Source organism: Micromys minutus (genome assembly GCF_963924665.1).
Source record: "Micromys minutus genome assembly, chromosome: 12".
NCBI lineage: Eukaryota > Metazoa > Chordata > Mammalia > Rodentia > Muridae > Micromys > Micromys minutus.
In genome coordinates, this window is record NC_137981.1 from 47,526,352 (window position 1) to 47,551,843 (window position 25,492).

Consider the following 25,492-nt stretch of genomic DNA (forward strand, 5'->3'; position numbering starts at 1 on the left):
GTTTCATTCCTACACTGAAGGTGTACCTAAATTTAAAATATATATTCTTTAAAAATTGGAAAAACTAAAGAATACAAACAAAACCAAGTTTATTTACACAATTTACAGTATTCACCATATAAATATCGACAGTCCTGCCGCCGTGACAGCACTTTTTGGACGTCACACATACAGCTCCACGGCCTCTATTCTTTGCTGTCACTCGATGGCTCAGCTTATTATGTGGCTGAAGGCGGCCCGGCGCTCGCAGCAATCCCTCAGCCTCCCAGATGCTGGGACTAAGGTCCGAGCCACCACACCTGGCTCAGGGCCCTTGCCAAGTACTCTCCATGAGTATGTGAGTTCTCCTTCAGTCTCATCCTATAGCTGCTATGCACAACCAAACATCTGGAATTCCGATTAATCCTCAAACATCTGTGTAAGAGAGAAAACCGGGGTTCGCACTATAGGAAGAAAACCCACTTTGATCTTAACGGGCTCCTTAGGGGTCTGTGCGGCACTGGAGTCTGCATGACACCCTTCTCAGTCAGAGTCGCTGCTGCTGCTTGAAGAATCTGTTGACATGACCTCAACATCATCTTCATTTTCTTTGTTGTGCCCAGGAGGCTCCAACAGAAAGTCACTACTGTGATTGGGTGGCAGCATGTTCACAGACATGTCATTTGACTGCCACGGGTACTGTGGAGCAAGGACATCTGAGGAAAAGAAACACATGGGACTAGTTCTACTTGTGATCAATCCACTCAACCCCCTCCCTTAATGCTATCTCCCTACCCACCGACCTTGCAGTACCAAAGATCTGACAAGACCAGGATCCCAAATCCACACTTTAACACAGAAGTGAGCTAAAGTGGGCTTCAGAACGCACAGTCCCCACTTATGCCCTCCCCTTACAACGTTCTTTCACACTAAAACATGGCACCTACAAAATGAGCTTACTCTGCTTGGGGAACACGCCTCCCAACTACAGAAATGCTCCTCAGAGTGGTCACAATAGGGGGAGGCCAGGTCTGGGGAGGGTGGCAGGAGATGCACATGAGGGACAGAGGGGCTTAGGTCAGTGTCCTATGCACCACTGCAGGATCTTTGGATGAAGCAAGAACAGAACAATAAACTGGCAGGGAACCAGAGTAACAGGTCTTGATGCCCAATGCTAGACAGTGCCTCATGGGCACCTCTGAAAACACCCGTCCAGTTAGCATTACCTGGCAGTCTGCCTGCTGCAAGGGCATCCCCCGGGAGGTGACCATTCACAGCACTGGTGGAAGGATTATTCATCTGACCCAACAATCCACTTCTCATCTCCAAGTCAGTTGGGTATGGCCTCCGAGGGTCTCCTAAAACAATAAAGACAGACTTTAACTCGGGCTTTAAAAAAGCATGTGTATGTTCTTGAAGAATTAGCTGTTCTCAGTTCAGAGATGCCACACTGTGTGAGCCTCAAACCTGCAACCCTGCCTCAGCCTCTCAGTACTTGCCTTTGCAATACGTACTGCCCCACCTTGCCCGAAATTACAGTTACAATTTTCAAGCTGGGCACGGTGGCACATACCTTTAAAGCAGAACGGGATCACTGACGTCCCTTCCCAGGCCAGCCTGGTCTCACAGGGAGTTCCAGGACAGCCAGGGCTGCACAGTAAGGGTAAAAGGGTAACAAATGGCATTGCTTATAACACTGAAGACAATGCCTTTGTTAGCAGATGTTGTTTTACATGGAAACATCCTACATTAACTGCTTTTACTCAGATGACTCAGTGCTTTGGAACCCGTACCCATCTGATACAAGAAGTACTGTTACCTGGAACCCAAGTCAGTGGGGCACATACAGCATTGCTGGCACTAATCCTGTGTGCATACTTAATGATCTCTTCAGAGGAGACAGCGCCTGAGTGAGAAAATAGAACAGTTCAGTCCATTAAACACAGGTTTAGAGGAGCATACACCACAGTCACATACCATATTTAATTTCAAGTATCAGGAACTAGGATCATCTCAGCCACCTATCCTCCAAACACCTGCATATACACCAAAACTGTTACAAATACACTTCTAAACTAAAGAACTAAACTGAAAAGTACTCAGTTCTGAATGCCACAGCGAGGGGCAGGAGACCAAGGGGAGAGCTCTTCATTCCAGCAACATCCAAGCTGCTGACCCGACAGTCTGCATCCTCCGAGTGACTGCCAAGGAAGAGGCTCTAAACGCACTGTGCACCAAACAGTGATGGGAAGAGCTTTTCACTCTATCATCCCTCAGAGAGCATTATCTGTTTTCTTGAATGGAACAATCAAAAAGCAGAGAACAAATCCGAGATGGAGAAATGGTTGTAAAGCAGATCCACCAAGTATTAAAGCAGAACAACTGCCATTTCCCTCTCGGTATTCACGGTGCACTAGCTGACAGTGCTCCCTTCTCTGTCCAGCTGTGTGGTTCCCACCACTGTCTCTGCCTTGCCTTCAAGATCCAACTGAAATCCCGCTTCTCTTCTCTCTCAGTCTGCACTGTTGAGGAATCTCTCAACAGTTCTGTAAACCACATCTTCACTATCCATGTAAGGAGAAAGCCCAAATCCCCTCCTACTATTGGACATAAAGTAAAGGAGGATGGTAAGATGCGTCTACTCTCTTCAGGACGCCAACTACAATGCAAGAACACATCACACTACAGCGAGCAGCTACTGGGCACCTTCCAACAGCCTGACTGTAGTAGTCTTACCAACAAACTGAACTTTTGTTTTATTATGCATGTGAAAGCATGTGTGTGGGCACATAAACAGTTCTATATGGTTCTAGGGATCACATACACAGCTTTTCACCCACTGGACATCTCCCCAGTCCTTATCAGATACGAGCTTGCATTTCAGTCAGGCAGCCTTCCCGTGGTACCAACCTTTTCTTGCTTTCTCTATTGACTTCAGTTTCTCTTTAGCCTGGTAAACAGCCGTTGCCTAATTTGAACAAATTTAAAATACAAATTATTCTTAACTATAACAAGCACAGTTTTTAGATACACAAGGTCACTCCTACAGAAACAATGGAAATCCCTGAAACTTCCCAGTGACCTTCTGAAGCACCATTTATGTCATCTATATCGCATTAAGTATCAATTACAGTCAATGACAGAAATGTATTCACAACTCAGTCTTGCACTGATAAATAGCTGTTAGAAATACATCAAAGTGCAAGAAGGAAATACTGGGGGTGGAAGGTTTCCATGGGGACTAGGGAGGAGAGAAGATGAGGCACTACAAGTAGAAAGTATGCTTGGAAGTAGAACACAGAAGTCCTGCCTACACAGACAAGACCAAATGTGGACTGTGCCACTGTTGGAGCTACGAGATAAATGCAAATTTTCCTTTTTCCACTCTTCTGTATTTTCTGGTAAGTAACTAGTACTTTCACTAGAAAAAAATAATTAACTTTTAAAAGAGTTTACTTAAAAATCAAAACAAAAACCCCAAAGCATTCACCTGTGACAGTTCCTTCTTATGGGCAAAACACATGCACATAAAATATTTTATCTTATAAATGGAAATAAATGTTTTAAATAGTAGAGAACAAAGAAAACACCTAATATAGAGCTTTGATTGATAACTCACCAACTTAAGATGGAAAAGCAAACAGATTAATAAAAATTTTAAAACTTAAGTGAAACTAGTACATGTTTACTGATCCAAAATATTTCATAAACTAGGTATTTTGATTACTAATATCAAACCTTAATTAGACCAAAACTCCCTATTTTTGTAATTTAAAACATTTAAATAAAAACATATAGCTCAAAAGTAATATAGGCTATCTGAAAATAAACGGGGAGTCACTGAACCATGGCTAAGATGTCGCTTTAAAACTTGTCTGGGTCTGGTGATTCACACTAGCAATCCCAGCACTAAGAAAGCTGAGGCAGGAGGATAGCCACCAAGTTTGAGGTCACAGTTGCTTATAGACTAAAGCCCTATCTTGTCAACTGAAAGAAGTGGGGGGCTAGAAAAATAGTTCAGCGGTTAAGAGCTTTGGCTTCTTCAGGACCCAGGTTTGATTCCCAGCAGTCACATTGTGGCTCAAAAACCATCTGTAACTCCAGTTCCAGGGGATCTGATACCCTCTTCTGCTCTCTACATGCACCAGGCATACATGTGATAAAGATGAGTACATTTAGGCAAAACACTGGTACACATACCGTAAAATAAACGACAATCTTAAAAATGGCCGCTTTCCCCCTTCACACTATGACACCAGGCCTTTCGGAGGAAGTGAAGCAGCTCCCACTCTTCAGGACCAGCCATCAACTCACCAGGATTTGTTCTGCCTCTTTCAGCTGTTTCTGCAGCTGCTGAATGTCACTGTCTCTCTTCTCTACTTCTTTCTCTAAAGCCTGCATTTCATGGTGGACTTTTCCCTGATTAAGTGCTAACTTCATTAGTTCTTGAAAGTCCCCATCTCGGTGAATTAGCAACTCCAAGACCTGTCAAGTAACAGTGATTCCATCAGACAACAGGGTCATCAAGGCTAACACCAGGAGATAAAGAAGCTATACTTGAATTTGGGCTAGGTTTATACGTTTTAACACCTTGAAATATTCTTAATCAGCATTCTACTTGTGGTAATTTTGGGAAACAGTCTTAATATCAAGAACTGCTGTTCATTCTGCTCCTCTTCCATGAAGAACTCTTTCAGGTTTACTCATCTTCCAAGGATAAAATGTTTATATTTATCCTTAAACATAAAATGGAATTTAAAACAGCTAAATGAATAGATGGTATGCAGACATGGTAAAAGGCTACAAAGACTGGTATGCAACAGAAGTGTGCAGTTTGCAGCCTTCATCTGCAGCAGTACAACCCAGGAAAAAATCACTACCCTCCTATTTTCTCCTCTCAAAAGACTCACTAACAACACCATTTACTATGTGGTGTCGTTCCATGCCAGGCTGTACTGAAGACTCGTGATATAATGCAGGTCATAGCACCAAGGAGCTCAGCAGGCCAGGCATGGTGATCACACCTGTAGTTCCAGCACTGAGGGAAAGGCGGGAGAACCAGTAAGTTAGAGGCAAGCCTGGGCTACATGAAAACCCATCAGGAGAAAAGAAAAGGAGCTGGGTGGTGGTGCACACCTCCCCCTTTTAATTTAAATCCACTTATCTTTCATAGGTTTTAATAACTATACATTACTGTTAACATAAAGATGGTAAAATCTTAAGGATAAGGAGACAATTTATAAGAACTCTTCTATTCATTGTTTGGCATGGAGGTTTCCAAAGGGTGCAGGAGTGAGATGTAACACTGGAAAACACACGTGAAACTTGTTTCACTGAACTTGGACTAGGCACAGCACAACAGAGAACTGTACAGTCTTTGAAGTAGACGCTATATTTTACATCCTTACTAAACAAGCACATCACTCAACAGTCTCACAGTGAGAATCTCAACACCGTTTCTCTAGCTTCTTCATACTCACACATCATTATTGTAAAAAATGATTTATTGATTGTGAGTTTCACAGTATGCAGCCCAGTCCTGCTCATCTCCCTGTTCCCTCAATGTCTGCCCTTTGCCCTTGCAACCTCCAACCAAAATTCTAAAAACACAACAAACAAATAGCAACAAAAACGAAGAACAGAAAACATCCCACATGGAAGATGCAGTGTGTCAGTGTGTCCCAGAGTCTGTCCCTCTGTCCACACACTGCACATGTTCATAGCACTGAGTCACTGGCCTGGTTCGAGAACTCTAGCTTCTGTGACACCATCAATATTGGATCCTCATCGGGACTCCTCCCAGTTATCCCACTGTTGCCCTGTGTCGTGGAGATCCTGCAGCTTTGGAATAGCAGGCCTGGCCCTTTTACATATCCCAAAGGTTCACAGATGATATGTATTTTGGGGTGGGCCAAGTCAGACACTGGCTCTGGGACTGGGTGGTAGCTGGGCTGCTCTCCAGCTATCACACCCTCAAGGCTGGCTTACTCACACCTTCACCATTAGGGCCAGCTCCAGCCCGGGCGGTGCAGGTCCACTCTCCTGAGTGCCACTGCTGGTGAGTGTATTCATGCCCTTGGGGCTGCTCTCTGGACTACCACAGAAAGCAAGGGGGTGGGGGTCACCCCTGCACCCACACCACCTCACTACAGACATGGGGCAGGGCCAGTCCTGTCAGCCTCTGTGGGTGGTAAGAAGCAAAGGGAGGAGGACATCCCCCACACCCACGACACCTCTGGGCAGACGAACGGCAGGGCCAGCTCAAGGCTGGCTCCCTCATGCCCAGCAGTACTTCGCTGTCCTGGTGAGGTGCAAGGCCCATCCTCCTGAACGCTGTAGCCACTGAGGAGCAGGGCCAGCTTACCCATTCGCATGACCCTGTGGTGACCAAAGTAAGTCTCACGATAGCCAATGCTACATACACAGAGAAACCTTGTCTTGAAAACTATCCCCCACTCCAAATAAATAAAATAAAATGCACCTAAGTACTGGAGAATGAATGAACAGTCTAGGTAGCTCCTAAGAGTGATATGGTCTTTGATTTCCATTCATTTCAAGTTTCACTGAGAGAAAGAGCAACACACAGGTGTTTGTAATTACTTCCAACATACTGTTTTTGTCTCCTTTTTGTAAAGTTTTATTGGTTAACTCAAAGGTAAAAGAATAAATTCATATCTAGAACTTGAAGAACCTCAGCTCACAGAGATGTGCCTACCTGGGACACTCCAGTGCTGGGTTTAAGGTCACTATGTATGGCCAGAAAGTTCCATGGGCACAATGTTACACAAATGCTGTAAAGAAAACTATCAATGTGCCCTGCACAGTGACACAGGCCTTTAATCCCAACATCGGGAGGCAGAGGCAGGCCAATGACTGACCATAAGTTTGAGACCAGTAAGGTCTACAGAGTGACTTTCAGAACAGGAAGTGAGACACTCTCAGGGAAAACTCCAAAGTAAAATAAAACAATGCTTTAAAAAAATGTATCAATTTAAAGATTTCAAAAAGCATTCTGTTCTCACACAAATAAACATTAACCTTCAAAAGATTAACTTGTCTTTTTCTTTTTGAGATAGGGTTTATCTGTGCTGGCTGTCCTAGAACTCCCTCTGTAGACCAATCTGGCCTTGAAGTCAGAGATCTGCCTGCCTCTTCCCCTTAAGTGCTGGGATTAAAGGTGAGCCATCACTACCTGGCATTAATACCCTTTTAAGTTAAAAACAAAAACAAACAACAACAACAAAAAAAAAAAAAAACTATTTACCTGGTTTTCCTCTTCCAGTTGTAACAGCTTCTGATTTCTTGAAATTGCAAGCATTTCTATAAGTTCCCTAAAAGAAAAACAACCATCAGGGTATGGTGATACTTGTCTGTAAGCTCGGTATTTGGGAGGCCTCAGGCCAGCCCAGGATATCAGTGAAACCTTTTCATAACACAATAAAAATGTGTAAAAGTAAATACAAAAAAAAAGTTTTAATTGCTCCCTGCCCCAACTGATTCTTGGGTTCCTGGTCCTCTCAACACGCTGGACTCTCATAGTGACTGTAAACACTTCAGCACTCACCGGCCTTGCACATGGTCATCAAGGACTCAGTTATGATTTACGAGAAACCTCCTGACTGGACTGTGGGTCTGCAGGCCAATAGAGCTGCCATCTGTGTAAATTATGTTTTCTTGTCAGACGGTACTGATTACCATGGCTGCCTTCCCTTGATAGATTTGTGACTATCAAGACAAAGTGGAGTATGACATCCAATTTAATCTATCTCGGTCACACATCAGCCACCTCGCCGTGTCCTGCATGACGTTTCCAGGCTTTTTCAGACGACGGACGCTTGACCAGTCTAATGATTTTACAAGCAGCCATTTCTTGGGGAAGCTTGCCCTGCTACCGTCAGAATAGAAACCCCATCCGTGGACTGCAGAAGGCTGCGGCTCAACCCTCATAAATCTGGTCCATAGCATTTTTACACATCTGTCTCCCTCGTCTCCCTGGACTCCTTCGTGTTGGCACCCAGTCTCCCCTTGACTACACTATTCCAGCACTGCATCCCAGTGGGGACCGTGCTTTAAATGTCTGTTGAGTGTCCAGGTAAGGGGGCTCGGATCTGGCCCTCTTACCGGCTACTACAGTTTTGACTGTCTTGGGGTTCCAGGTCGTTGTGACTGAGATGTGTCCTTGGTGGGGAAACGCCGACCAAAGCCCCGGAAGGCAGTAGACCCCACGGGCGCTCCGTAGACTCCCCAGCCCACCTACCCCAGTCAGCGCCCACAACCGAGCCGGCCGGAGCAGGCTGCCAGGCCGCGGTTACCTTGACAAGACCTCCAGATCTTCCAGCGCGGACAGAAGCCGCTCTCGCGTACTGCCAAGGCCTGCCATTCCCGAAACGCCTCCTAGCCGCTCCTTTTCCTTCTCACCACTTGAAGAAGCCGCCATCGTCCCGGTGACCACCAGCCCTCGCATGCGCAGTGTGAGCAAACCGCAGGAGGGGCGGAACCGGAAGAAGTAATAGAGGTCAGGACGGAGTGGTCTCGCTAGAGCGCCGCCTATGCTCCCGGAGGTGCATTACTGTTCTAGCGCCATCTACAGGGCAAAGGAGAGCTTGTGGCGAGTTCCAATCCGACATGCTCCAGCTGGACCCAAGATGAGAAATACAGTTCCCAGTCTCCAGGGTATTCTGTTTCCACTGCATCAGTGGAGGGCTTCAAACAAAAGAATTTTAAGAAACTGAGGAAATTGAATAATTATTAATTTATAGTTTGTCCGTATTCCGGTGGTAATATCCCAGCCATCAAGTTTGGTCTCTCATGAGGTTGTAGTAAACTTGGGGCAGGAAGTTTATCCTTTTTTCCCTTCCTCCTCCTTTGTTTGGTAGCAAAATACATATACTTACCCAATAGACTAGGCTAGCCTCGAACTCAGAGATTTGCCTCCCTCTTGAATGCTGGGATTAAAGGGGTGTACCTCCATACCCGGCTACTAAAATTCAGTATCTCGACCATTGTATGTATAGGGTTAGCTGGCATTAAATTTCTGTTAAATAAGGCAGTTGTGACACATATCTTTAATCCCAACAGTACAGGAGGCAGAGGCAGGAGGATCTCCCGAGTTAGAGGCCAGCCTGGTCACAGAGCAAGTTCTAGGACAGCCAGGGCTACACAGAGAAACCCCAGCTCAAAACAAAACAAATTATGGTTAACTAACATCCCCCAAACTCTTCATCTTGTAAAATGTAGACTCCTGAAAGACTGGCTTCCCATTCCTGGAAACCACATTGTGCTTTCTGCTTCTATCTTATTCTTCTAAACATTTTGTCTGAGTGGAGTCACATAGACTGTTCTAGTTTTTTTTTTTTTTTTTTTTTTTTTTCTGGTTTGTTTGTATTTTTATTTTGTTTTGTGTTTTTAGGGGGGATTTTGACATTGTTTTTTCTTTCTTTTCTTTCTTTCTTTCTTTCTTTCTTTCTTTCTTTCTTTCTTGTTTTCAATAGAGAACCACAAAATTGTAGCTTTATTTTTAAAGTCAGGTGATAAGTGGGTATAAGGACAAATATTTAGAATGTAGTTTTGTACCATGCTGGTTTAGTGATGTGGCAGTTGCTGTAGGTTCTGAACCAGGACCCATGATTTTACTAGCCCTGGGTAGCTGACTATGTCTCCAGTACTAGGCATGATTTTCTCCTTGTTGAGCAGCCTTATGTCCAATGAGACAACTGCTGGTTACTGCCAAGGTATGTGTGTCACTATTGCATCCTGAGGGTTATTGTGCCATGATGACTGCTGTTGTGGTTCATAAGTATCATAGCTGAGGAGGACCACTGGTTGCTTCCCTGCTTTAGAAACTTGCATGCTGTGGAGCAGGAGATATACATACATACATACATACATACATACATACATACATACACACACATACACACATACATACATACACACATACACACGCATACATACATACACACATACATACATACACACATATATATGTATATGCAGATGACAATGTGCTTTGGAGACAATGACAGGATTCCTTAGGCACAGCTGACTCTGCCTTCCTCACCTGTTCTCAGCAGATTCTGATGTCATTTCTTGTACGTACCCTGGGTCCGGCTGGTCCTTGGGAACCTCCATCTTGCCATGACCTTCACCCTCCAACCTCTTTCTTTCTTCCTTTCTTTCTTCCTTTTTCTTTCTTTCTTTCTTTCTTTCTTTTCAGACAGAATCTTGCTGTGTAAGTTGGTCCTAAACTAAGAAGGAACTCAGCCTCTCGTCACAGCCTACTGAATGCTGAGCCACCATACCCGGCAGGTTCACTTAGCATAGTGGCATCATGGTTCACCCACACTGGAATAGGTGACAGAATACCCCTCCTTTGAAGTCTGAATGATGCTCCCCTTACACGCTCCCCATACCCGCTCTATGGGCACTCAGCTGGGTTACTTTCTAGGTTTTTAGAACTCATCCTTAGGCCTGTGTATCTTCCAGCAAAATGCTCTGGTCACTATTCAAGGTGATCAATAGTGTAAACAGTAGTTCAAGCAAACAGTGCATATTCCAAGGCAGGCCGGGTGTCAACACTGAAGCTGTACCCTTCCCATTCCTGCAGAAATCAACACAGTAGGGAACTTTCCCTACCCGGAAAAGCCAGCTACTGGCTGTGGGGACTCCGTGCTGAGTCCTGTTGCTGTTATCAAAAATGAGGTAAAGATGTCACCCACAGCCAGGCACTGGAGTGGGACGGTGGTCATGACTGTGTTGTCTTCATTTCAGGTCTCGTCCTGCCCTCCGTCCTGTGGAGTCCAACTCCTGAACTCCAGACCTGACAATCCCCCCGGGAGAGTCATGTTTGTAAATCCACTCATAAGCACAGCTGTGTAATTTGGAATGTAAATTCATTCACTTAACAATGAAAAAGAATGGCGCCGAGCACATTTCCCCATAAACAAATCTACAGGCAAGTCCAGGATCGAAATAGTTGTTTGGTGAACTCGAGTTAAAACAAATGAGAGGCTACACCCTTAACGATGCAGCCACAAGACCGTGTGTCTTCAGAGCATGGGGATATCTGTGCTGGAGATCAAAACGTCTGTACACACGAGGCACAAGCCTGGGTGCCTTCTTCCCAAAACAGTGCAAGGGGCACACAGGCTGCATTTGTTTTCTGCCCTTCCCTGTCTCTATGATCCCTTCCTGTGAGCACATCAACCATCAGACATGATTTTAATTTATACACATGAAAACATACAAAAAGATTGAACCAGCATCAGCTCCAGAGTCTCACATCCTATCACGTGCCGCTCCATGGAGCCAACGGCTTTCGGTGTTTTCCATTACGACTTTCACTGCTTGCCCCCAATTTTAAGATGCTATACATATGCTTTACTGAACTCCTTTACAAATATGTTTCCTTGCAACATTGATGAATCAAGACTCTATGACTCACCAACGCCTCTTTCCTTTTCCTCTGTCCCAGTTTAGGATAACATATTTGCACATCAGCACAAACGGTTATTTGCACACCGAAGTGGGGTATCATTCGCATCAGGCGTCCAATAGAAAGCTCTGCAGGGATCTGTAAAGGGAAGACTTTCAAAAGACAAGATGCGTAGTTCTGCTCTATGAAAACTTGTCTCGGTTATGAATTTCCTTTGTAGAACAGGTTGAGCCATCCCTCTGCCTCTGCCTGCCATGTGCTGGTATTAAAAGTGTGCCCCGCCATGCTCTGCTCTATTATGAATGTCTTACTGTGGGTAAGAAGTGTGAAAGTTTGAAGACAGGTCCTTTAAAGAGGTGATTAAGTTAATTGAGGGCTATTAGGGTGGGGCCCTGTCTAATCGGACTGGTACCCAAGGAGAATCAGAGATGTGCCAGAGATATGAGAAGAAGCCCTGGAGGACACAGTGAGGTCGCTTTCTGGAATCCTAAAAGGGAAGTCAGGTTGGCCTGCTCCAGGCTCCCTGGATTGAGCTGCTGATCTCCAAAACAGTGGAACTGTGGGAGCAGCCCCAGAGGCTCACGTGGAGGGCTTGCATGTCAGTAAGCATCTGCAGAGCTCAGGGCGTTCCAGTGTCTTCCATATGCATGTGATCTCTTCCTCTCCACTTGTCTTTCTTTGGTACAGCTCACTGAAGCCAGGGGTCTCCTCACTATCAGACAGGTACTCACCACTGAGCTACATTCCCAGGCTTGGTATGTGTTGCTGTCTTGTCAAGACCTCCAGCTGGGATAAGCCCAGCTTTGGCTGTCATAATCACTCTCTCTCTGTCCCTGTTCTAAATCCTCCCCACAGCCTCCCCACATTCCTGTGTAAGGGTGATGTCAAGGTGATACATGATTGGACAGCAGAGAGTGGGCGGGGACAGTGTTCTGGTAAGCAGGAGGAGAAAAGCGGAAATTCAGGGGGAGGCAACCAAGCAGCCTACGGTAGCTCCTTTGCCCTCGCCTTGAAATTTTGGATCTCGCTTCACTCCGTGCGCTAAGAAAGGAGGCAAAATCAGAAGAAACAGCTTCCATAGTCTGTCTCCATTGTGTGTGACCACCCATCTGCCCACTCACATCACACAAACACACACCGGCTGCCTAGCACACGAGCACCGGGCAACGGTGTGGAGAACTGAACCTTTTAGGTGAGAGAGAGAGACCTTGTGAATGAATTAACGCGGTTATTTCTAGGGAATGAGTGAGTTACTGGACAGTGCCCCCTTCCCTTGGGCAGGTGCGCCTTTCTACTCTTTTGTCATGGGATAATGTGGCAAGAAGGTCCTCACCACACAAAACCCCTGTGGTTCCAGCCTTTTCTGCCTCAAAAACCAGGAGACAAAACACAGCTTTCAGGAGTTGGTTTTCTCCTCCCATTATGTGGCTTCTGGGGACTGAACTCAGGCCTTCGGGCTTGGCAGCCAACACCTTCCTCATCCAAACAACTTTCTATTCTGTATACATTACCCAGTGCCAGATTTCTGTTGTAGGAGCGTAGCATGGCCCAAGACACTCTCAACAGCCCCTCAGCCTAGCCATTAGCACATCCGTACACCAATGTTGTACTCAGAAATTCTGCTTTTTTTTCCTACTCCACTGTGTGGGACTACTGCACAATGAGGTAGCGAGCAAACTGGGCACTAATAAATATTGGATTTACTATTGATAGGGATGCTGAAATCACCAAAGAACGGATACAAAGGGAAATTAAAGAAACTAAAAACAATACAAAACAGCTTGCCTGTAAGTAAGAAAGTAAGTAAAAAGCTAGTTTTCAGTATTTTACCCTCACATATTTCTCACCATACGTTAAAAACAGATCCTAAAAATGTGAAGCATCCTCAACTGAAGATGGAGTGTCTCAGTTTCGTTGCTGGGCGTTGCTGTGGAAACTGTGGACACTGGTCCATCATCTGCTCTGCTCTGGAACGCTCCTTCCCCTAGCCATTTCCCAAATGAAGTTTACAGGCTCCTTCCTGTTCAAGATCAAGAGTGAGGTGGAGGAGCACAATTAGACAATCTTCTTCCTAGGTATTGAGGGAAGGAAGCCAGGTCCACCACATTTGTTAACCATTCTCCAAGAAACAAAAGGCTCTGACTCTCTGTCTGAATACATGGGCCTCAGAGCCTCTAATCTTTGGGGGAAATATATCTACCTTAACATCAAGCTTCAGTCTGTGCTCACCCAGGGATGACCCCCTGTAGTCAGAATGGCTGGACTGCTTCTATGTAAACACCAGGCCCACAAAAGCATCTCCTGCAGGGCCGAGGACTGCCTGAGAGAGCAAGGATTGCTGGTGAAGACAACACCAGCCAATCAGGATCTGCTGTTTAGAAAAGATGCTTTCTTGGGACCAGTGGGGGTGAAGGGTATTAAAGGGTCTTGCTGCAGCATTTCTCACCTGCTCTGGAAGTCTGTGTCTTTGACTCTGTGCCAACTTACCCCCAACCCCCAAGGGCAGGTAAGGTCAGACTTCGAGCAGTCCAGGGCACAGGCAACGACCCCCAAAAAGCCATCTTCCCAGGGGATAACTCAGGGATAACTCAGCCAGGGACAGATCCCACCACCACTGGCCTTTCTGTTTGTCTTTCAGATAAGATCTTGCTGTACAGCCCTGCTGGCCGGTACTGACAACCACGTAAATCCAGCTGGCAGCAGGCCCGTGGTAACTCTGTACCTTCAAATGTGGGAGTCATCAACTTCTTCATTTAAATGTGTAACAAGAAGGTCCTTGACAGATGTGACTCCTGGGTCTTGGCCTTCCCAGCTTCGAGGCCGTGGCATTTCTGTTGATTGTGGCGATCCAGCCTGAGGTATTCTACGACAGTAGCACAGAATGACTGGAGATGGTCCCAACTGACTCAGTGTTTCAAGAACTTTCTGAATTTAAGGACCCACGGTAGAGGCTGATCAGTCAACAAATGAATGCCGTTAACGTCAATGAACTAGTACCCATTGCAGCCAAGCACCATCTGAATTGGCTTGGCCAGACTCTTAATTCACGGATACAATCATTGTTTCTGCTCTTTTCTTCCTAATGTTTCTTAGACACCGAAGGATGAGGAAGAAGAGAAAAAGAAGGAAGAGGAAAAGGAGGAAGGAACAGAAGGAGGATGGAAGAGGAGTTGCAAAGGAAATGGAATGGAAAATGATATCTAAGGAGAAAGAAAATAAAGAAAAATTACCCCAGTATGACTAACTCTGACTTGCGAGGCTGAGCAAGAAGACTGGAAGTTTAAGAACTATCTAAGCTCTGTACTCTAAGGCCTATCTATAGCAAGTTCATGCCTGCTTGGGAGAATTAATGAGACCCTCAAGGAAAGAGGTTGTGGGGTACTGGTGGGGCAGCTTGGTGGTACTGTGCATGCCCAGTACACGTAAGATTCTGGCTCTAACCCTCAGCACCACAAAAGAAGTTTATACAGAGTTTGTTTTTCTCAGACTAAGATGTTTACATCGATCTTTCTGTGTGACACCCAGGTCCTTTAACCTTTGTACAGTTTGTCCTACACCTAAGGACGTGCCTAGCATTTCTTGTCATCACAGGACTCATCTTCTGTGAAGGTCAGTTTTACATTCATTTCAACCTTTGTTTTCTTCCTGAACAAAATATTTGCTTTGGCTGTGCCATGCGTGAGTTCCCAGAAGTTTCCTTCAGCTGTTCGTTAAGTCCGAGAGCTTCCTGCCTTTCACTCTGGGAAGACAATTCAGAAAAGATTGGCTGTAATCTCTTTGTTTTCAGTTTCCTTGCATTTCAAACTGGTTTGCTTTTGCCCGTTAGCCCTCACGTGATAGACAGATGCTTGATAAATGCATAGTAACTTGATTTAATTTCTAAAATATTTGATGAGCTAAACAATGTAGTTATATTGGCACAGTTTGCCTCAGACTTCCTTAACCTTGGGTCTGAATGTTTATCACAATCCAGAGAGAACTATATGGCCCCGTGCACGAATGAGTCACTGTACTCTATCCACAAAGGCTTAGAGATAAACATAGCTTAGTGCCAGCAAGTGCAGAATTGTATCCACCCCAAACCCCCACATTGCGGTCCATTTTGTCTTCCTGGTAGACACACTGTGATCCCAATCTTTCCATTAACTGTCAGATGCACCCAAAGGTGTACTTTCTGCTTCCAAGCCTGCCCAGATTTGTATCATTAAAGGCACAAAGGTGAATTTACTGCTAAATATTTGAGTAAACGCAACAGGGTTAAAGGAGGCTTCTTGGTACTTGTTTCAGGGGAACAGTGAGCTCTTTGTACTTTTAGAGTCTCTGGGGCTTGGCCCCCGGCCTCTTCTTGGATAACATGTTGCTCTTCGTCTTGTTGGGCAACCGCCAGGTCTAGTTCTCACCCCCCTCCCCCAACAAGTTATTCCCTTTGGGCAGCCCCAGTGCAGACATGTATAAAGTGACTCCCTGTCCTCAGAAGTCAGGCTTCCAGAACATTCCCTGCCCGTTTTGTGAATCTAATACCTGATATAAAATTTCTAATTACAGGCGCTCAGTTCTCTCTCCTAGGAGATCTGAGGCTTCAAAGGCTGCTCTTTGTCAGACCTTTTCTTCTCCCTGGAAAGCCCTTTGCCAAATGGCCACATTTCACTCTGTCTGATCCAGGCTTTTTATCTGTTTTCAAGCAGACAAGCACAAAATGCTTTATTTGCCGGCTGCCCGGGCAGTCCACTTCCAGGATCTGCCTGTGCACACTTCTGCCAGGCTAGGGTCTTGTGCAAATCACCGCAGAGGTATTTCTCAGGCTCTGGCAAAACCACCGAGATGTTTCTCAAAAAAAAAAAAAAAAAAAAAAAAAAAAAAAAAGCTTACTATTTCAGAGTGTCTGCACAAGTGAATTTTAGAAGTGTCAGCGGCTTTTCTCTATGGATTTATACAAGGTTCAAGATGTGAAGGGGTAAAGTTATGAGCTGCAAATATCATTTGACAAGAGAGAATTTCTGACAGATGCATATTTAAATGTTTGCAAAAATAAGCTTTTGGCTTATGTGCTGTTCTAGAGTGCGGGTCAGAAACGTTAGATTCCCAGAAGAAAAGAGCCTGGCCAGCCTCTCTCATCAAGGGCTATGAAATGGCCAAAATCCAAAGATTTAAAAACTCTAACCTATCCTGTCTATTCTGGGTAATAATGGATATACTTTGAGTTTCTGTATGGTATGTCTCACCAGAACCTTAAGTAGGTTCAAGGTGGCCCCAGGAAACGCAAAACAAGAAAGGCAGCCATCAGAGCAGCTTCGGCCTGAATCATCAGCAGAAAGGGTCAAAGTCAGAGGTAGAAAGAAGGATCCTGGGAAAACTGCTGGGCGGGGCGAGCAAACCACTCTGGAGTCTCTGTTGATAGACTGTTTGGCTGGATAATCTCCTTGGGAAACTGTAAACAGCAGTGAGGTAGATGTATAGAGCAAGATCGTAAGCCGGAACATTCAGACAGAATGAAATCGTAGACACAGATCTGAGCACAGGCCTTTCTGCTCGCTTAATCCTCCAGCATGCTCAGGGTGTAGCTGAGGACACCGCCAGAAACTGCTGACACAATGGGAGATGACCCAAATGATCCCCATCCTCTACAGCTGACTTTCCAATGGGGAGGCGGAGCTTTAACAAGCCAGTAGGAAAGACAGTCTTGGTGTACCGTAAATACTATAAAGGAGCGAGGGCCTCCTCAAATGGGCAGCACAGCATCCGCCACTAAGGAGGACAAAGCTTGGGCTACAAACCAAGGGATGCAAACAAGTACTCACAAAGGCTCTGAGACACAGAAGACTAGAATGTCTCTGAGGTCTTGGACAAAACTTTTTATGGGGAGACGCTACACACACACACACACACACACACACACACACACACACACACACACAAATACACACCCACACATCTACTCACTGTTGGGTTCGGGGTGGAAGCCAAGAAAACTCACTTCAGTTCCGGAAGGTTAAAAATGAAAGTTTATTTTCTGAGTGCTCAGGGAGGTTGCCAGTACAGGATCTGAACCGTGTTCCTAAAGGAGATTGTACAGCATTTTCTTTTTTTTTTTTTAAACTTATATTTATTTTATGTATATGAGTACACTGTTGCTGTCTTCAGACACCAGAAGATGGCACCAGATCCTATTACAGATGGTTGTGAGCCACCATGTGGTTGCTGGGAATTGAACTCAGGACCTCTGGAAGAACAGTCAGTGCTCTGAACCATTGAGCCATCTCTCCAGCCCCCTGTACAGCATTTTCAAAGGATACGAACACAAGGCGAGAGGGGACCTGGGGGGAGCCAGGAGGAGCTGCTGTGTTATCCACTTCTGTTTTGACATTATGGGTTAGGTAAGGGAGCACCCGTTGGAGACTGGGTCATATCTAGGGCACCTGGCTTCAAGGTCCTTAATTAGTTCTCCGAGACATTGGGCCTAGAGCTCAGAGTGATAAGGGGACAAAGGAACAGGCCAGTGGCATTCAGTTAATTAGGGAATAACAGACAAATGGTAATATGTTTTTTTTACAACTTACGAACCTTGGTTTATATAACAGCAATGTCTGTATTCTTTACTGGTTAACAGATAATTAAGAAAACATTTGGAGAAGTGGGATAGGTGTTCGTTCCTAGGCCTGGGAACATGGACTTGTTTGACACACCAGCAAAATGAGGAAGTTATCCTTGAGATGTCTGGACTCGGACAACTGTTCACAGCAGAAGCTGTTCGGCTATAGGGAAGTCCCCAGCTCCCATTTTGTTTCTTCCCATGATTACATTCAGTCTGAAAATGAGATGATAGTAATTAGAATAAGCTTCTTTTGCTTGTTCCCAACACTCACCCCACGGGAACCATGACAGTCCAAAGTACAGTTGATACGTTTTGTAATGCGGCAGGCCCATGATGAAGCATTCCCCCATCCCAAATTGGTTATCTATTACCAAATCATGTACATACAAGCAACACTAAACAGACTCAGCAGGTTGTATTTATATACTTACACACACACACACACACACACACACACACACACACACGAGAGGCCACGGATTTGAGAGGGGATGCGATGAGGACATAGAGGGACTGGAGGGAGAGAACACAGGCGAGAGTGGATGGGGAATGGGAAGCAGCGGAAAGTGTAATTTGTATTTGAATTAATTTTTTTTAGAAACTTGGAGGAAATTCATATAAATAGAATTCAAGGTAAAACAAGAAATATAAGCTGTAAATGATCGTGGATGTCTACTGTGAGTGAAATAAACACTCTTCAAGATGGAAACCCCTCTGCAGTATAAAAGGACAGGTGTCCCTCTGCCTGCCCTTGCTTCCCTCTGCCTGCCCTTGCTTCCCTATGCCTGCCCTTGCCTTCCTATGCCTGTCCTTGCCTCCCTATGCCTGCCCTTGCTTCCCTATGCCTGCCCTTGCATCCCTCTGCCTGTCCTTGCCTCCCTCTGCCTGTCCTTACCTCCCTCTGCCTGCCCTTGCTTTCCTATGCCTGCCCTTGCCTTCCTATGCCTGTCCTTGCCTCCCTATGCCTGTCCTTGCTTCCCTATGCCTGTCCTTGCTTCCCTATACCTGCCCTTGCTTCCCTATGCCTGTCCTTGCTTCCCTATGCCTGCCCTTGCTTCCCTATGCCTGCCCTTGCTTCCCTATGCCTGTCCTTGCTTCCCTATGCCTGAGTAATGGCATAGAAACATATCACATTTATTCAAAGTGTCAAAGTACAATTCCTGGATGGCTCCTGAGTTATTCTAACCTGACTGTGCTGGCCTGACTTCCTAGCCACATGGCTGTTACCTGTCTGTCACATTAGTCTCGACTGGCAGCCTGAGATGGCCACCACTCTCCTCTCGGGGCACAGAAGTCCCTCCTTTTCCTTTCCTGCCCAGGCATAGACTAGTCAGCCCTTCATTTAACCAGTCAGGAGGTGATGGAGAACAATGGTTTACAAAATACTGAGGCATAGTCAAATCCAGATGGCAACCAGATCGCTGGGCACAGAAACCAGCAAATGAATGCACAGTGCACAGAACTATCTCCCAGAAATGCAGATATAAAAGTGTCTTGGGGGCCAGTGAGATGGCTCAATGGGTAAGGAAATCATAACAGCAGAAGAAACACACTCCCACAAGTATCCTTTGACCTTTCACACCTACACCATGGCTATGTGCCCCCCCCATAAATGTAATAAAAAAAATTTAACTGGCTTAGGAAACTAATGAACTAAAAGCATTGAGTGGCTAACCATCCTGTCTTACAAAGTCACCTCTGTGCAATCTCTTCCTTAGGGAATGCTGAGCCACAAGGAACCACCAGGGGCGGCAGAACACAAACCAGGAGGCCTGTGACCTAAGAACCAAAGGCAAGTCACTGTCTTGGCTAAGAACTGCTCCATTCCAGGAGACTTCAGTTACACAACCAAAGAGGACTAGAATGTGGATGGGAACACTGAGTGGTTCTTCATGGTACTGTACATCAGTGGGTGGAAGGGTAGGAGATGGGGTTGAGTTTGGTTGGATGGAGCACAGTCCAGGGTCTGCTCTAGGTTCTCCAGGATTTATGCCCCAGTGAGAAGCACACAGGCCAAAAAGAACAAAAGGAAGGAAGAAAAGAAGAGAAGAAAGAAAATTTAAACTTCACAGTTCAAATGAACATACAATCTGATGCTTTTCATTGATGTTGTAAATATAGGCCAACCCTTGTTTCCCATATCTTCCCCTCCCCCATCCCTTCACCTTGCTATTGCTGGTCCTGTTTCTGACCCCAAATGATCATCCCTCTGATTTCATATCATATGGATCCTTTACCCTCTGTTTCTCCTCCTCTCCTCTCTTCTTTTAAGATCCCTCTCCTAGTTCCATGACCTAGACACACATACATAATTTAAATGTAGATTCCACAGATGAGAGAACAGACGTGCTTCTGAGCCTGGTTTGATTGGCTTAACATAATGATCTATGCAGTTCCATCCATTTCTCTGTAACTATTGTGATTTTAATTTTATTAATGAAAAAAAATCCCATTGTGTTTGTACATTTTCTTTATCTCTTCTTTTTTATGCCAGAGTCTATGCTGGTTCCATTTCCTGCTTATTCTGAGAGTAAAGTTGTGACAAATGTTTATATATAGAGTCTTTGTGGTATATGTCCAGGAATTACCGGTGTAGTTTAGTCAAATAAATATCTCAAATAAGTTTTGGGGTGGACCAATTCAGAGCCCCGGATCTGGGCCTGTTGGGGTGGGGGTTGTAGTTGGACTGCTCAGCCTGCAGCTCCCCCTTTTCTGCACCACCAGGGTGAGTTTACCCAGCACTTCTCCAGCTAAGCCACCCAATGCTGTCATCATCAGGTGTCAGGGTCACTTTTCTTTGTTTGTTTGTTTTTTAAGATTTATTTATTATATATAAGTACACTGTAGCTGTCTTCAGGCACACCAGAAGAGGGCATCAGATCTCATTACAGATGATTGTGAGCCACCATGTGGCTGCTGGAATTTGAACTCAGGACCTCTGGAAGAGCAGTCAGTGCTCTTAACCGCTGAGCCATCTCTCCAGCCCCCCCCCCCCCCCCCCCCCGTCAGTTTTCTGCTCTCAAGCCCTTGGGGCAACTGACCCACCTGCTCCCACACCTCTGTGTATTGGCTAACCGAGCCATGGGGCCCATTCTCCCAAGAACTGCAGCTTGTGGAGGGGCTGAGTTACCTCTCCAGCTTTATTACTCCCAGAGATGGTTCACCTATCCTTTCTCCATCTGGACCAGCTCCACTCTGTTGCCCAGTTAAGGGGCAGACCCCACTCCCCCTGAGCCCTGTAGTTGATGAGGGGCAGGGCCAGCTCACCCTCTCTCATGACCCAGGACCAGTTCTTCTGACTGTGCAGGTGGTGAGGGTTAGTGCCAGTTCTTCAGAGCACTGCAGCCAGCCCCAGAACAGCCATGTGGTCTCTAGTGGCTGCCCAAACCAGGGACATCCCCATGGCCTCTAGTGGTAATATGAGACATCAGTACAGACAGACACTGACCCCTATTACTGCATGGCTATGGACCCAGGCTATGGCCCTCAGTGGCAGCTGGCCCTGGGACTTCACCATAGCCTCAGGGGACTGGGCTGGCTCTTCGCAACCTGGCTCCCAATCCTCGTGTCTCTAGTTCTCTCTCTTCATAATGCTCAAACTGTTCTCTCCCATCTGTCGCCACATGCTTGTGCATTGTAGTGGCTCTCCCACTGCGGGCAGACCACATGGCTGGTGGGCCTCTGGGTGATCTCCTCTGTCCACACACACTGCATGACATGGTGGTGGACAGGTCTCTGGTGTCTTCCTCCTTCTGTAGTGTGTTACATGTTGGCAGGCAGGCCTCTAAACAGATAGATAGATAGATAGATAGATAGATAGATAGATAGATAGATGATAGATAGATAAGTAGACAGGTAGATGGGTAGATAGATAGATAGATAGATAGATGGATGGATGGATGGATGGATGGGTGGGTGGGTGGGTGGGTGGGTGGGTGGGTGGGTGGATGGATGGATAGGTAGGTAGGTAGATAGATAGATAGATAGATAGATAGATAGATAGATAGATAGCTGATTTTTATCTATTTTTAATTTTTTACTACATTTGTTCTTTTTTCCCCCTCTTGCTAGAAGCTTTGTCTTGAATACGTAAGACCATTTGGCATGCATTGAAATTCTTATATTCCTCTGCTAATTCAGCCAGTGTTTTCAAAGCTCTGCCCAAGATCTACACAGCTCTGGGTGCTGCTATAGGATCTTTGTTGCCATAGGTACCTGTTGTGGCATAGAATTCCCATGGAAGGTGCTTCCAAAAGGCAATCACTCCCACTACAAACTCTTCAGAAATTACATATGGAACCATCAGGCCAGAATGAATAGGACATCACCTATGCAAGAGCTGTCCTGTTCAAGAGAACACTCACTCATACCTCCTCACTGTAGAAAACAGTGGGTATTCATCCAGGGCTGGGCTGTCAATATTCAGCACTTCCGATTTAGAACCTGATAAATATAAATATTGTGCATCTCGAAGATCGAACAGCATAATTTGCCTCTTTCATGACACTTGTATTAAAATGTTATCCATTTTGCCACAGTGAGTCCAGAGTTGAAATCCAGGTGAACTCATTAGAAAAACACTGGAAAAGAATTGCTTCTCTTCAAAGAGTATGGAAAACTTAATATCTCCCCCTAATGATGGAATCTGCTGTCTGATATCTACAACATCCTCCTTTGGGTCTTCTCCAAGTGATGGTAAAAAGTATTTCTCATTCCCTGAAATAAATTCTTCATGTGCTTCCTCAGTCGCTCTCTGGGCCAACTCGTTGAAAGGTAAAGTTTAACGAAGTTCATCTGTGCAGCTGCAGGAGTGTGGATTTTCATTTCTTTCGTCTGTCCTGTTCAGGCAACCCACTGTTCAATTGCTTACACAAGATACCAAGTGGAGTCCTTCCAACACAAGAGATTCTCTGTAGGCAGACAAGCTCTGTCCTTCTGTTTCTTGTTCTCTCCCTCTCCTTCTCCCTCTCCCTCTCCCTCCCTCCCTCTCCCTCCCTCCCTCCCCCTCCCTGCTCTCTCTCTCTCTCTCTCTCTCTCTCTCTCTCTCTCTCTCTCTCTCTCTCTCTCTTAAATTTTATAATTCACTTAAAAAAAAGATGTATAGGGTTGTTTTACCTGCACGTATGTATGCACGCATTTGTGCCCGGCACCCTCAGAAGCCAGAAAAGGATGCGGGATCCTCTGGAATTAGAGTTACACATGTCTGTGAGCTACCATGTGGGGTTCCTCTGCAATAAACAACAAGTGATCTAAACCCCCGAGGCATCTCTTTAGTTTTCCTTCTAAAAATATCCACTTTTATTTTATGTGTGTGAGTCTTTTGCTGTGTGTATACCTGTGCATTGCACACATGCCCACAGAGAAGACTTCAGATCCTCTGGAACTAGAGCTACAAGCAGTTGTGAGCTGCCATGCGAATGGTAAGGAATCAAACCCAGATTCTCTCAAAGAGCAGCCAGCCAGTGTTCTTAACTCCCGAACTCTCTCTAGCTCCTATACGTCCGATTAAAAAACAAACAAATAAACCAACAAAAAACAAAAAGAAAACTCATTGTTTGACCCTACTGGTTTGCTACTAATTGTGTAGGCCAGGCTGGCCTTGAACTGACAGAGATCTGCTTGTCTCTGCCTCCCACTTGATGAGAGGGAAGGTATGTACCACCACACCTTGTTTTGCTTTCTTGATGTTAGCCATTTTGCTTGGGGTGAGATGAACTTTTAGAGCAGTTTTAAGTTGCATTTGCCTGATGGCTGAGGGTGTTGAACATTTTAAAATATTAATTGACCATTTGGACTTCTTTTGAAGGATTACAACTTAGCCTATTGGCCTATTTATTGATTTGACCATTTATTCCTTTGATAGTCCATTTTTGTTGTTTATATAGTTGAAATATTAATCCCAGCACTGATGTATAGTTGGCAGAAATTTTACCCCATAGGTAAAGTTCTGTAGACTGTTTCTCCACTCTGGTGGGTGTTCCCTTCACTGTGCAGAGCTTTTTAAATTTCATATTATCCCGTTTGTCGATTCTTGGGGTTATTTTCTGTGCTATTAGAGTCCTTTCAGAAAGATACTCTTGCCTAAACTTGTACCTTGAAGTTTTGTTCTCTGTTGGTTGCAAAGTTTCAGGATTATATTAAGATTCTTGATCTATTTTTAATTCATTTTTGTATCAGAAAAGAAATACAGGTATGGTTTTATTCTTTTTTATATGTGTTTGTGTACTTGTTCGTTTGAAACAGCATGTGTAGACAATGCTGTCCTCTACCTAACTTAGCTGAGGCTGGCTGTGAACTCCTGCCCTTCCTATCTCTGCTTCCCTAGTGTTGGTATTTAAGGCACGTATTACTCTACCTAGTTTAATTTCAGCTATTAAATGTGAATATCAGTTTTTCAAAAATGAGTTGATGAAGAAGTGCCTTTTTTAATGTTTATTTCCGACACTTCTATTGAAAATTAGGTGATTTAATTGTATGGGTTTGTTTCTGGTTCCTCTATTCTATTGTATTGGTCTGTGAGTCTCTTTTTGTAAAGTACTATGTGATTTTTATCACTATGGCTCTATAACTTAATATTAGATTAAGTATTATGTTTCCTCTCCCATTAGTCTTTCTGCTTGGGACTTCTTAGGCTACTGTGTTCACCCATACATCCACATGAACTTTAGGTCTTGTTTTCTTTCATATCTTTGAGAAGAATATTATCAGAATCTTGATGAAGACTGCTCTGAATCTTGAGATCATTTTTTCAAAATATAGTTATTTTTCTCCAGTATTAAATCTACCAATCCATGGAAGTCTTTTAATCTTTTAACATGTTACTCAAATTGTTTCCTCCGTGTTTTAAAAAGATCTTTTACTTTCTCCGTTATGTTAACTGCTAAACATATTTAAAGCTATTGTGAATGTGTTTTTTGTTTCCTATTTCCCCCATAAGTTCAAGTCCTAGAATGGCCCATTAAATTCTGTTTATAACATTTAGCTATTTTTCTAATCCAATGTCACCAAATCTTCTATATTCCTCAAAAAAGAAACATGGTCTGATTCTACATAGCAACGTCCCACTCCTGGTCCCACATCCTGTATCATCTACCTTTTGTTGCTGTGATAAAACACCATGAACACAACCAACTTATGAGAGTTTAGTATGGCTTACAGAGAGAAAGTCTCTAATGGTGAGGGAGTAATGGTAACAGACAACTAGAGCAGGAGGCTGAGGGATCATGTCTTCAGCCTCAAGGGTGAAGCAGACAGAGTGAAGTAGAAATGGAATGAAGCCATGAATTTTCCAAGTCTTCCATCAGTAATGTGCTTCTTTCAGCAAGACTAGATATTGTACGGGTTTCATAGCATTCTCCAAACAGTGCCACCAACTGGTGACCAAGAGTGCAAATATCTGGGTCTATGGGGGCCATTTCTCTCTCAAACCATCTCACTTAGCACAAAGAACAACTACTGTCATTTGTTAATTTTTTGTTGTTCTTCTT

The 25,492-nt window shown here is 44.7% G+C and overlaps 1 protein-coding gene and 1 pseudogene across 2 annotated transcripts; both read right to left on the minus strand.

Moving 5' to 3' along the window:
- Positions 1-125: 125 nt before the first annotated feature.
- MED4 (mediator complex subunit 4) lies at positions 126-8,424 on the minus strand. The gene is made up of 7 exons (XM_080926138.1): positions 8,292-8,424; positions 7,244-7,310; positions 4,294-4,464; positions 2,890-2,947; positions 1,799-1,885; positions 1,206-1,337; positions 126-695 (listed from the first exon to the last, which is right to left on the minus strand). The coding sequence occupies exons 1-7, from the start codon at positions 8,414-8,416 to the stop codon at positions 523-525; spliced, it is 813 nt and encodes a 270-aa protein (XP_080782264.1). The 5' UTR covers positions 8,417-8,424; the 3' UTR covers positions 126-522.
- Positions 8,425-22,044: 13,620 nt separating this feature from the next.
- LOC308428345 (tRNA wybutosine-synthesizing protein 5-like) lies at positions 22,045-23,700 on the minus strand (annotated as a pseudogene). The gene is made up of 2 exons: positions 23,665-23,700; positions 22,045-22,767 (listed from the first exon to the last, which is right to left on the minus strand). The product of its transcript is annotated as a tRNA wybutosine-synthesizing protein 5-like (transcript).
- Positions 23,701-25,492: the final 1,792 nt, after the last annotated feature.